Source organism: Anolis sagrei, chromosome 1, assembly GCF_037176765.1.
Source record: "Anolis sagrei isolate rAnoSag1 chromosome 1, rAnoSag1.mat, whole genome shotgun sequence".
Lineage (NCBI taxonomy): Eukaryota > Metazoa > Chordata > Lepidosauria > Squamata > Dactyloidae > Anolis > Anolis sagrei.
In genome coordinates this window covers 193,980,865-193,994,305 of record NC_090021.1, presented here as the reverse complement: position 1 = coordinate 193,994,305, position 13,441 = coordinate 193,980,865, and the positions used below count along the sequence as shown (strand labels likewise).

At 38.3% G+C, this 13,441-nt stretch overlaps 1 protein-coding gene and 1 long non-coding RNA gene across 5 annotated transcripts in view; one reads left to right on the top strand and one right to left on the bottom strand.

Annotated features, from left to right (window-relative positions):
- Window positions 1–12,900, top strand: part of DCAF17 (DDB1 and CUL4 associated factor 17) — a 30,277-nt gene extending 17,377 nt beyond the window's left edge. For 3 of the 4 annotated variants that reach the window (XM_060778977.2, XM_060778959.2, XM_060778969.2), the window contains exons 10-15: window positions 702–844; window positions 3,709–3,818; window positions 4,997–5,084; window positions 8,181–8,264; window positions 10,806–10,961; window positions 12,634–12,900. In XM_060778977.2, coding sequence (XP_060634960.2) covers window positions 702–844; window positions 3,709–3,818; window positions 4,997–5,084; window positions 8,181–8,264; window positions 10,806–10,961; window positions 12,634–12,822 — 770 coding nt within the window. In that variant the 3' untranslated portion in view covers window positions 12,823–12,900. Of the gene's footprint in view, window positions 1–701; window positions 845–3,708; window positions 3,819–4,996; window positions 5,085–8,180; window positions 8,265–10,805; window positions 10,962–12,633 lie in introns of those variants that run through there. The other variant, XM_067471569.1, reaches the window with a different exon arrangement.
- Window positions 2,522–5,206, bottom strand: LOC137097632 (uncharacterized). Its single transcript, XR_010910315.1, has 3 exons — window positions 5,119–5,206; window positions 4,941–5,006; window positions 2,522–2,753 (listed from the first exon to the last, which is right to left on the bottom strand). It is a non-coding gene; the product is annotated as an uncharacterized lncRNA (long non-coding RNA).
- Window positions 12,901–13,441: the final 541 nt, after the last annotated feature.

Sequence of the window (13,441 nt, the reverse complement as noted above, 5' to 3'; positions counted from 1 at the left end):
GCCCTCCACTGTTTGCACACCTTTATGACAGTGTAGACAAGATATTTTTGAGGAAAGGTGACTACTCTTAGTATAATGGTCACAGAAGACCCTCTAATACACTTTGGAGTAGCAGCTACCCCTTCACATTTGCCTGATAGAAGCAATTCCGATCCTGACTACAGTCAGCCTTCCACATTTGCTGGGATTAGGGGCACAGGACCCCTGTTAACATGAAACACCATTAATAAAACAGCTATTTTTTAACTTGAGAGATCTAGGTTTTCCATCCCAGCTGGAAGCTGATCACAAAATGGGGCCTTAGAGCAGCAGTGGGCAGGCTTTGGCTCTCCAGGTGTTTTGGACTTCAACTCCCATAATTCCTAGGTAAACTAGCTGGGATTTCTGGGAGTTGAAATCCAAAACACCTGGAGGACTGATGTTTACCTTTGCCTGTCTTTAGGACCCTAAAGACTGGTTCTTTTGGGAAATCTCTAGGTACTCCACTATAAATGGAGGTAGCTGACCATAGCATTACACTGGAGGATCTAGAGATTCCTAGAGAGAACATTTTGAATTAAATCTTTTAATGTGGAGGGATGACTACACAGACTCTAAGCACTCTGTGTGTGCTCAGTCTTTAAGGTTTTACCCAGAAACAAATTGAATGATAAAGCTGCTTTCCTCTCAATTGGATTCTCAACATCCCTTTCTGTCCACAGGTGCTCCTGACCTGCTTTTTGAGGTGTCTTCCCTGGAGAGCACATTTCAGATTGGAGGATTCCCCTGGCATTACATCATCACTCCTAACAAGAAAAGTCAAAAAGGAATCTTCCATATTTGTTCCCTGAAAGACCACACTTTGGTAATGGTTTCACAGGATTTTACACTACGGCCTCTGGAAGATAAGAGAAGCAAAACTGTGTTCCCTGATTATCCATTTCCTCAAAGAGTTTGTAAAGATGACTTTTAAGTATTACATTCCCTTGTATTTCTGTGTGTGTAAAAGAAAACCCTGAACAGTAGCCAGAAAGCATCTTAATAATGGCAGACTTTGGTATGAGATGGATAATCTCTTAAGAGGGCAAAATATTTGTTCCCATACTCACATGTGGAAGTGTTGCCATTGGAAGGATAAATGTCTTATGGCAATATATTTAGGATTATTATTGTTGTATGCCCTCCATTCATTTCTGATCTATGATGCCTCTGTGACAGAATAGAGCAACATTTGTTCAGACTGGGTTTGCCATTGCATTCTTCTTAGATTTTATAATAGTCAAATGTTCCATTTTAAACATGAAATCCCCTACATTGAAATAGTCCTTCTAGAAGCTTTTTAAAGGTTCCCAATCCTTCGTGAACTTTGAAGTGTCTTTTGACTGAAAGTATCCTGTCAGGATGTCCATTTCAACCACCTCTGCCACTTTCACAATCCGTTCCTCCACTTCTGGTGTTTCTTCCAGTTTCCACGTAAACAATTCTCGCAGCAATTGTCAACAGGGTGAAAAGTTTGTCATGTGTCTTCAAAAGTGATCTGTCTGTTATTCCTAGTAGAGGTTCATGGGGATTTTAAGCTTAATTACTTTTTCAATAGTTTTATGGATCTTAATCCAAAAGCTTTTTGCCTTCTTGCAAGACCACCACATATGGAAAAATGACCCCATTGCTTGTTTGCATTTCCAATAAGTATTTTTCAATTGTGGCTGCATTTTAGCTATTTTGATAGGTATCATATGGAATTAATAAAGCATTTTGTAGACATTTCCCAGAAGTGATTAGTCTGAATATTTTTCTTTTTACTCTCCAGAGGTGTTTCCACTCTTCAAAGCTGATCGAAGGGCCAATATTTTTGGCCCATTTTATCATATATTCCTTGACATAGTCATCTTCTGTGTGTAATTTTAGCAGGAGATTGCAGAACTTAAATAGTTATTTATTTCTTAATTTCAGTATCTTATCAAGATTAGTCTTTTCTTCTTCAAATCCTGTCTATTCATCCTTTTTGCTATTGATGAAGTATTTGTGCATAATCAAACCTCTTCAGGTTGTAGCGCTGTTGGTTTATTTCTCAGTTGGAGGTTGCCTCGTGTTTCCTTGACATATCTGCATATGCTGGCCATCTTTTGCTACCCTTGGAATTTCTACTTTGCTTGAAGGCTTCCTGAATCGAAATCCATTGTGGTATTTTTGTATGAAATTTTCTTTTATGCTTGTTCCAAGTTTTAATCAGGATTTTCCTAATTGGGTGTTTGTTAAAATTTGGATCTTCTGCCACTATTCCATAAAATACATATGCATGTGTGCCAAATTTGAAACCTCCTTCAAAGGTTTTGAGACTTTGATTATCAAGATGGATCTGTTCTTTTAGCTGATTCAATATAGATGCTGCTCTATATAATATAAGGTTTGGGAGGGCCAGTCCTCTTTGTTTAGTGTCTTGTAGATTTTTCATCTTTATTCTAGCTTTCTTCCCTCTCCAAATAAATCTTGTAAGTTCAGTAAAATCTTTTTCCTGGATGTCAATTGGGATACCCTGGAACAAGAAGCATAGTTTGGGTAGAACATTCATTTTTGTTGTAGCTATACGTCCTAGGAGAGAGATCTCCAAAGTCATCAATTATTTCAAGTCTTTTTTTATTTCATTCCAAGTTTTTTTTCAGTTATTTTTATATAGATTCTTCTTAGTCATTGTTAAGTTTCTTCCTAAATATTTTGCTTGGAGATTTGTTTTGATTCCTATTTCTTGTCTTAGTTCTTCTTTTCCAGTTATGCTGTATGAGGAAACATAACACTGCCTTCAGATGAATTATATTTTTAGCTCCAAATGTGTCTTTTTCACTTCTAGCTCATCCTTTATTGTTGTAACATACAATCCAAGTTACATTTCTATATAACAAACTAGGTGAGAAATAGCATCTTTGCCTTCTAAATCACACAGAAATAGGACATATAGATTAAAATGGGGGGAAATACATTGTTATGCTTATCAGAGAATTGTGTTTCAGAAGAATATTGGATGTCATTTCTGTTTCTTTCTGGATTAGGCCCTGGAGGAAGAAAAGCTTTCCTGGGCTTAAAACTGGCCCAGAGGAACCAAAATAAAGCATGATATGTTTTACTGGGGATTATTGGCCAATTTATACTGATCAATAAAAATGAGTGCGAGGGGCAGCCATGGAGGTTGTCCATGGGATGGCGTTGAATATAACCTTCACAACAGACTAGATATCTGAAGAACAACTTAGCTTAACTATGGTGACCGTCATCACTGAAAGGTTGGCCATTGGGAGATAAATTGGCCACAACAACAATAATCATAATGATGTTGTGAAATGCTTATGATTTGTATCAGTGAGGGATTTATCTGCCCAAATTAAATCACATATCTCCAAGTAATCAAGATAGACCTTGTATAAGACAATAATATTGTGACTGAATCTATGTCCCACCTTTCCCTCATAAAAGGGCCTGCAAGCACAATTTAAAACATACCAGTATTGAATACATCACCACAAAGAGCCCTGAACAAAGGTCAGTTGCTAAAGACCCACTTGAATCACATGGTAAATTCCTGCCATGAGATATAGTGGATTTGGCCCATTGTAGTGAATGACCAGATCTCCTGATTGAACAGTCAGGGTGACAGAATTTTGTATTGCTAACATGTTATGTGTTTTGTTCGGTGTTTGTTCCAGATATCCTGAAGTTTCTGTTTCATTATTTCAGGCAAAGAACGGCGTACAGGAAATGAAATGTTGCTCATTGGAACCTGACTGGATAACTTTCCACCCAGACAGTTCTGGAAGGATACTACATGTGGGACCAAATTTGATAAAGTAGGTTTTTACTGAAAATTTCCCAGTGCTAAGCTGCAACCGAACAATTCTCCAGCCCTTACCAAGAAATTATAACATGTTTTTGACCATTTTATTTACTGATGCCTTTCAGAAAGGGTCAATAGACAAATCCCTTTTATTTACTGATTTCCCTTTTATTTACTGATGCCTTTCAGAAAGGGTCAATAGAGAAATACATAGCAGATAGCTCTATAGCCACAGTAGCTAATTGGAACCTCTGTTTACAAAAGCAACGTCCATGTGACCACCAGATACTGAGAACAAACACAGGGAGGGGGGCTTCTGCGTTCAGCCTATTTTTGGAAAGAGAATGCTAGATGGATTTGTAAAATGAATCTATTAGGGTTTTCTTTGATTCCGCAAGTATAAAAGATAATAATTGAAATAAAGGAAGGAAAAACAAAAAATAACATCCTCAAGGAGGTCTGGGAAGAAGATTTAGGGATAAAAATAAATGAAACAGAGTGGCAACAATCTTCTGGTTTTCTATAAACAATCTTCTGGTTTTCTATAAACAGTTACTTTGATTTCCTAATGGTGTCGAGAGGGGACAGTTGCCCCTTGTTTAAGAAGACAATTGTTGCTCAACAAGGAGCAGCAATTTCCCCTTTTCTGCTATATGGATCTGGGAAGGACCTTGAACCTATAAAAATGACTTTGTAAGTTGCATAGATTCCTATCCCTATCATAGACCATAACAGAAAAGAAGATTGGAAGCATCTTTATACCAGGTCAGACTTAGGCAGAAACATCTTTTGCAGAATATGCTACCTGGTCCTTCGAGCAGAATTTGTCCTGCATGCAACGGGCCGGAGCCCATCACCCCTTCCTTACATCTTAAAACATTGTCAACTCTCCAAGTCATTTGGGAGAAGAGGTGAAATTTTGCAGTCAACCAAGGCAAATATAGCTAGAAATGGACACAGTATATGACAGAGTCTTGGGTCCATCGCTCATTTGAAAATATACTTAAAATGTACTTGTTTACAGCATGGTGCAATTTGGCTGGCTTTGTAATTTAGTTGTTCCTTCAAGAAACCTACATTTTTCACAATGACTGCATAACTTACATCTAGGTGAAAATGTGTTTCTGTATTGTACCTTCTTTGGCATGACATTCTCCTTAGTTTTCTTTTCTCTCTTTTTCCCCCCAACAGAGTTTTGAAGCTGAAAGAAGTGGAAGGCAATACAGAACAGCAGAAAGTTACAGAAGATTTCATCATAGAAGCCAGCAGAGAAAATAATGTGAGATTACAAGAAGAAAAATACAAAATCCTACCTTTTAATTTTTGTGTGTTCTGTATGTTGTAAAAGAACTAACACAGGACTGAACTGAGAGGAAATCGTCTGAGATACATTACTGTCGGTGCACAGGTGCCTGTTCATAATTTGTAGACTTACCTAAATTAGTTCTCTGTCATAGGTTAATCATTGTGGAGTGAACTCTACAATGGGTCAGTGTGTGTCCTTTTCAGTGAAGCTGGTGCTCACGATTCATCTCAGAGCTAGCAGATGGTGAAGAAACATGTCTAAATCAACCTTATTTGTCAAAGTAGTAAGCATTGTTCTTTCAAGCCACTTGTGTGGACGCAAACTTCATAAACATAGTGCTGAAAAGACCTAGAAGTGGAATGAGTAACCTTGTTAGCACATGTGGACAATGAGTAATTATTCTTGGAAGGAAAGGCCAGTTAGAGTCTTGACTTGTCACAGTGGAGTTGCCCATATTAGGACTGGAAGTCTGAATGAGCCAAATTGCAGGTAGAGATGATTTTTAAAACCAAGAAGCCTCCCACAGAATGGTAAAACATCCAGGCATCCCCTGGGCAATGTCTTTGCAGACTTCCAGTTCTCTTACACCAGAAGTGACTTGCAGTTTCTCAAGTTGGTCCTGACATGAAATAAAAGCAGAAAAGTAAGTTTTAAATCCACAACAGGGGGAACATTCTTGGATAGCAGTAGAGCAATAGACTGCCAAGCTTCTATCATCCTACCTTTGGCCTTGGGGGATGGGGCTAACAGAAGTTGTAGGCCAAAACATCTATATGATTATATGTTGCTTCAAGACTGTGGGGAATTACATTTGAAGACTGAATTTCTGCATTGCAACTTAAATGCAGGTCTGCAAATAATGGTGTTCAGATATTGGTTAGGCAGTTTTCAAAAGTTAGCAGCACCACATTAAAAAAAATCATCCATGTCAGTCTTTGATTTGATCAAGAATAAATTGCTTACATAAGAAAAGAATCACCTAAGGCATGAGTTACTCCATTTTATAGTGTTTTTCAAACATTTGATTATGCCAAGGAGAACTTAAACTGGATTCTGGGGAAAAAAGGAGGAGGTCATAAGACTTTGCTAGGTGTTTACACAAAAAAACATAGTGTGTAGTCCTTGTACAAATAAATCTGATTCTTAGTAAATCTATGGAGTTTGCTTGATCTGAACAGCAGACTCGCAGACAGCAAAAGTATCTTTCTTAAAACAAAAAGTTTTATCTTTCTTGTAGTTCAGCGATACAAAAACAATCTGTACATTAACACGGGGCCCTTCCACAGAGCCCTATAACCCAGAATATTAAGGCAGAAAATCCCATATTATCAGAATGTGAACTCAGATATTATGGGATTTTCTTCCTTGATATTCTGGGATATAGGGCTCTGTGGAAGGGCCCACAATCTCGCCTTTCATTCTATTCACAACACATTTTTTGACATATCTCCAAAATTGACCACCTGGGGAAAATGTTAGTTTGCTGTCTCAATTTTATACAAATATTGACCAATCAGCTGATACATTACTTCAGCCCTGCTTGCTAAAGCCCTTTACATTGCCATATAACCCAGATTATCAAAGCAGATAATACACATTATCTGCTTTGAACTGGATTATGAGTCTACACTGCCAGATCATCCAGTCCGAAGCAAATAATCTGGATTTTATGTGACAGTGTAGAAGGGACCTGAGATTACTACATGATTGCACCAGAATCTGGATTGCTCCATGGTTACCATCAGTCACTGAGATTTGTCTAGTCATCCTGACTTCATGATTAATTATGAATATACTTAACTTGTATACAAATCTGAACTGAATTACCATAGGGTTTTTTAAGGACAAAGTCCTCATACTGAGGATTGAATTTTGAAAATATGTGGGTTAAAACATACTTTTTTAAAAGGAGGGACAGCTCTTTCAATGCTGAAGACCATAGCTTTGGATTCAAAAACTGATAGACTTGGTTTGTTTTCCTGTCATTTTTTTCCCTTGGATACATTCTATCCATTTATGAATTGAATTAAGGCCAGTGAGGTACAGAGGAAACCTGAATCTTGAAGGAAACGTTATTCAACCACAGTTCCAAATAATGAGACTTGTTGAATGGATCTTACACTGAGTACTCCGTAACATTATATTTAATGGTGTTATCACTCTGAATGATTTTGTTTTAATGGACTAGTACATATCTATGCAAAAAATATAGCTGATAAAAGAGAACATGAGAATTAATTTAAGAATCAATTTAATTTTTTCAGATTTGATTATTTTCTGATTTGATTAATGTGTTCTTTCTTGGAACCTCTGGATCTTTAGGGCAGCTGCTTTCTCTGAATCTCTAGGTCAGTGGTTCTCAACCTGGGGTCCCCAGATGTTTTTGGCCTACAACTCCCAGAAGTCCCATCCAGTTTACCAGCAGTTAGGATTTCTGGGAGTTGAAGGCCAAAAACATCAGGGGACCCCAGGTTGAGAACCACTGCCTAGGTCCTCCGTGGTCAATTTGGAGGATGAAGAGATTCCTAAAGAGCTCTTCTCTCAGGTTAAAAAAAATTTTTTTTTAATTTGATGTTTTCTCACTTCTGCAGGGATCCTGCACACCTAGTCCCTGCAAAAGTGGAGAGCCTGTTGTTACAGTGCTTCTAAGATAATTTTGAACAGCCGCAAAACATTTAATAATTGAAGAGCTTGAAATGGCTTCTTGAGCTGTAACAGAACAACAAGCTATTTATTTATTTATCGTGTCAGAAGCGAATTGAGAATACAGTTATAATGTATTTAAAAAACCACAAGCTAAAACATTACATTTCTAGACAGAGTGGCTTCTGGTATGTAATGTTGTTATAACAGTTCAGTGTTTATCAGTGACTTCATTCTTCTCTGAAATGCTTTCTAATTAAATGCCATCTGCAGTTTTCAGATGTGTTTTTAATACCACAAAACCTCAAAGCTCATATATCTGTAGCAATGGTACTGTCATTTACCGTATTTAGCTAAATGCAAAATTAGCTCAGTTGATTATTTGTTTATTTACCCACCCTTTTCTCTATATTGTGAAACTTGAAGACTGAGAACTCCATAACGGTAACAGCTTCTGGCCGCATAGTGAAGAAGCGTTTTAACTCACTGGATGATGACCCTGAGAAAGAGGTAACTTAAATTGTGGGGAAATCAGGAAAAATTATCTTGAATAAGGCAACAGTAAAATGAGCCGTTGTCGAAAGCTTTCATGGCCAAAATCACTGGGTTGTTGTAAGTTTTTTGGGCTGTATGGCCATGTTCCAGAAGCATTCTCTTCTGACATTTTGCCTGCATCTATGGCAGGCATCCCTCTGAGGGATGCCTGCCATAGATGCAGGTGAAACGTCAGGAGAGAATGCTTCTGGAACATGGCCATACGGCCCAAAAAACTTACAACAACCCAAAATGAGCCATGTCGATAAAATGTCTTTGTTTCCTTGTTGACTGGTGATTAGCAAGGACAATCCTTTAAAATATCTTTTCTTTGAAAGATGCAGCTATCATGTGCACAGGCAAAACGGTTTAAGGGATGCTAAACTTGTGAAATTTAAGTACCTGAGGCAGCTGACACTGATCTAGAGATCCCAAAGGGAGGTGGAATCAAATTGGCTGGTGGAAATTTGGGGCATTCAACGTTATTACCTGCTACATTGCCTACAACTAATTTTAGGCTGTTTGAGAGAATGCGGTTCATGACAAGATGGTAAATAACACAGAGGAAACAGTACAGATCTGAGCAGTGTGCTCCTTGAATCATTAGCGACTATTTTTGGAAACCATTTTTCACCCTCCATCAGGAACTGTGGCTGAGATGACACAGCCACAAGAATTCTAATTCCTCAGCTTCTGGAAACCATTTCCAGCCTTGTTTCCATGGAAATGCATATCATCTGGGTAAAAACATGGCAAGGGTTCCTCCACGGCCTTTAAAATCTGTCATTCATTTACATTCAACTTACCAAATTTAAACAGAGGGGGAAAACATACCAACAGGCAGAATGTCACCCGTAATAGAGCTCCTTTTTAATTTTATGGCCTAACTGACATTTCACAGTAGAGAGCAGTTGGCTTAAAACGTTTTCTGGTAGTTATTGGAGGAATGAATTTCAATATTTGTCCAACATTCATTTTCACAGTGATTTGGATATATAGAGAATTGAAGATCCTACAGTGTTCGCTGCAGTTTCCCTTGTATGCAGTTCCTTAGCTTTCACCTGTCATTCCACTATATCATATTTAGATTGGTTACATGAAAAAAGTACAGCGATTCTGTACCTTTGTTATTTTCGGGAAGAGGGAATTCCAGCAGATGTAGCCTGTGGTATAAGGTATATCTTATTTATTTGATAAAGTATTTCTTTCTCACCCTAAATCCAAAGACTTGCTGAAATCCCATCTTCCACACAACTCATATAGGTACAAGAGCTCCCTCCACCTCTTCGTGCCTATCCCCAATCCAGCATATTTATATTTATTTATTTATTTATTTACTACAATTATATCCCGCCCTTCTCACCACAAAAGGGTGACTCAGAGCGGCCTTACAAAAGGTAACAGTTTGATACCATACACATACGTACATACAGTAAAAATAGACATTAAAACCAAAAATCAACAGCAATATTAAAACAGTTGTTAAAAGCAGGTCATCCAGAGTCAATTGCAAGGCCATTCCATTAGCTATTTCACAATTCCATATACTCATATTGCACTAACTTGCTACCCAAATGCTTGGTCCCATAACCAGGTTTTTACTTTCTTCCTGAAGGTCAAGATTTTGCAGAGGAGGGAGTTCCACAGCTGAGGGGCCGCCACTGAGAAGGCCCTGTCTCTCGTTCCCACCAGTGGCACCTGTAAAGAAGGTGGGGCCGAGACCAGGGCCTCCCCAGAAGTGCTGGCTTTAGCCTATAAAGCCCTAAACAGTTCTGGCCCAGCTTACCTGTCCAAATGTATCTCCCACTATGAACCAGCTTGGATGTTAAGATCTTATGGGGAGGCCCTGCTCTCAGTCCCACCCCCCTCACAAGTGCAACTGTTGAGGACGAGGGACAGGGCCTTTTCAGTGGTGGCCTCTCGGCTATGGAACTCCCTGCCCAGCAATATTAGATCACCATCCTCCCTCCTGATTTTCAGAAAGAAAATTAAATCCTGGCTGTGGAACCAAGCGTTTGGGGAGTAGTACAACCACAGTGCAATATGCAACCACGCAGCTAATATAAATGAATTGGCTTGGACTATAATTGTAGGGATTAGGTTCTATATTTTAACAGTTTTTAAAATGTATTTATATGGCTTATTTTATGGTTTTAATGTGTTGTGTATTTTAATGTTTTTATGTTGCAAAGTGGCATTGAATTATTACCAAACTGGAAGCTGTTGTGAGTCCTCTTTGGGTTGGAGATAGAGTGGGATAAAAATGCAGTAAATAATAAACTGTACACCACCTAAACTTCTGGAATGACTACCAACCTTTAGAGCCCTGAGTGAAATACATTAAGAAGAGGGAAACGAAGCAATGAGCAGCAGTAATGGATGCACAGTTTATAAAGCTGGGCACTTACTCTTCTTTTATTGTTGGTTTATTTTTCTGCACTGTAACTCAGAAACATTATTTTAAGTGTCCAAAAATGTGACCTGCCCACTAAGCTGGATTTCTTTTTCCTCAATAAGACTTTCAAAATAGTGGATTATGAAGATGAGCTGAATTTACTGTCCATTGCAGCAGTCACGCAGATAGGATCTGATGGAAGTGCTCGCCTTGACCTTCGATGTAATGAGCGTGGGACTCGACTTAAGAGCATTCCTTTTGTGGAATCTTGGGATGTGGTGAGTATGTCAAAGGCTAATGAAAGATTTCATTAATATTTCTAGTACCTGGTGTCATTTATCCATTTATATATGCCTTACAGATTCCACATATAACCAACGCAACTTGGTATGGTTTATCCATTTGCATATGCCATGAAGATGGTAAATGTAGAGATTATATACCAGGGTGAGGGAGTGGGATGGAAAGATATATAAAGATGTGGCTTTAAAAAGTGACCACTATTCTCTGGAGTCACATACACCATGTAGTTGGCAGCTACATTTGTTTTCTTTCTAGAGCTGTGCTCTCTGATAGGGATCATATTATGTCATTATCTCTTTCCTTGCACTGTCTGTTCCTCACCCTTTTCCAGAATTGTTTTGCAACTTAAAAACAATTTTGATTTTGGGTTTTTTTAAAAGCAAAGTAAGTCAAAGATGACCTTCTGGCAGTCAACAACTGAAAATTCTTAAAGCAACTTTTTAAAAAAGCAAGGCACAAAACTGATAGCTAAGCTTTTCAAGTATTTCTGCTGATAGTGAAACAAATACACAAAAAAGTGAGCTTAGATAAAGTTAATTGCTTTATCTAAGGTTGATGAAATATGTGTAAACCAAAAATTAGTTAATACATGTTTCAAATTATAGAAGACTAGATTTTTTTCTAGTGTAAATTCAATTGCTTTCTATAAATTATGGTCATGAAGCTTCACAGACATTGCAATAAGGAGCAATGCTTTCCCAGTGTTTCTCCACAAATTGCCATTGACCCTGACCTCTCCCAGGCTTGGGAATGTTACTCTGGGAATTTATAACTCTCAGAATCCTTCCAATAGAATGGCCAGTCACCATACTGGCTGGGTACTCTGAGAGGTGTGGTGCAAATAATTCACCTTTCAAACCTCTTGTTTTCTACTCCCTCCAATGCTTGGCATGTTCTGCTCCAGAGGTATGACTGAGGTTTGTTATTTTTATTTACCCCAGACATACTCACAAACCCCAGTAGCCTGAGAAAAATATGCCAGAGGGAAGAGAGAGGTATGATTATGAAACAACCAAATCTATGAGCTTGTTACTTTGTTATAGTCAGATGTGATTTCAGCTGCTTCAAAAGTCCTGCAGTCTTTTGTTGTTGGCCTTGAGTATTTATCTACAAGGCGTAATTAATACACATTTGACATTCTACTTACACACTCCCTTGGAGAAACTCTATGCCAAGGAAGCACTAGCCTCAATGGCATGACAGCAACCAAAATATTACGATGCTCCAAGTGCAGGAGGCAAACCAAGGAAACTGATTTCAGTCTTGGCAGTTGTCAGCTTTAGAGCCCTGCAGTCACATTAGACTATTTTCCCAATCAGCTGTTTTTCTCAGCTTTATGTCATCCAACGTGGATGCCTGAGGATATTCCACATGTCAGACAAGATTCTGAGGATGATGGGAGTTGTAGTCCATGACATCAAGTTTAAAAATTGGAGTAATATTAGTAGTAATAATATGTATTTATTTATAACCCATTGCGCTCCAAGGATCAAATAGAGCTATGTTCAATAATTAAGCTTTGAAGCAAGTACATTATGATCTGCAAAGTAAGGTCTTGTCTGCTTATCACTACAAAGCATCTCTGTATTTTACGAGTGCATTCCCCACATTATCTAATAGAACTGAAAATTACTGTTTAACTTTCAGACATACAGCCATGAAGTTTACTTTGACAGAAATGTCGTGCTGCATATTGAACAAAAGCCCAACAGGACCTTCAGTTGCTATGTTTATCAAATGACCTGCAGTCATTCAAATGAAGATGAAAACGTAAAGAAGGGGAAACAAGAGCGTCAGTTTTGTGAAAAACTCAGAAGAACTTTTGAATACTTATAGGATCTTCCTCATTTTCTGTGGACAACATCCAAAGACTTTCAGTAATTAAAAACTGTTATTAAACTTTGAGTGGGTAAAGGAAGTGTCTCTCAAGTTAAGAATGCACTGCAATATTTATTTTTAGAAGCCTTACATATAACACAGTTGACATTGGGATTTTGTTTTTAGAACAAGAGAGGGGGGTATCCATTTGGCCCAAGAAGTGATATCTTTACTTGGTTCTGTTTCAGTTGTTTTGAAGAGTACACAGACTTTAGGGAACTTAGAAGTATGACTCCATCCTGATTTTTTTTCCATGTCAGGAGCGACTTGAGAAACTGCAAGTCGCTTCTGGTGTGAGAGAATCTGACATCTGCAAGGACATTGCTCAGGGGACACCCGGATGTTTTGCTGTTTTACCATCCTTGTGGGAGGCTTCTCTCATGTCCCAACATGGAGAGCGGGAGCTGAGAGAGGGAGCTCAACCCACTCTCCTCGGATTCAAACCACTGACCTATCGGTCAGCAATCTACCGGCACAAGGGTTGAACCTATTGCATCAATCCTGATCCAATCCTGATCAACTACTATGATATCATAAGCCTGATGTATGGCATTGTATTTGTTCCATTTCTCCTATA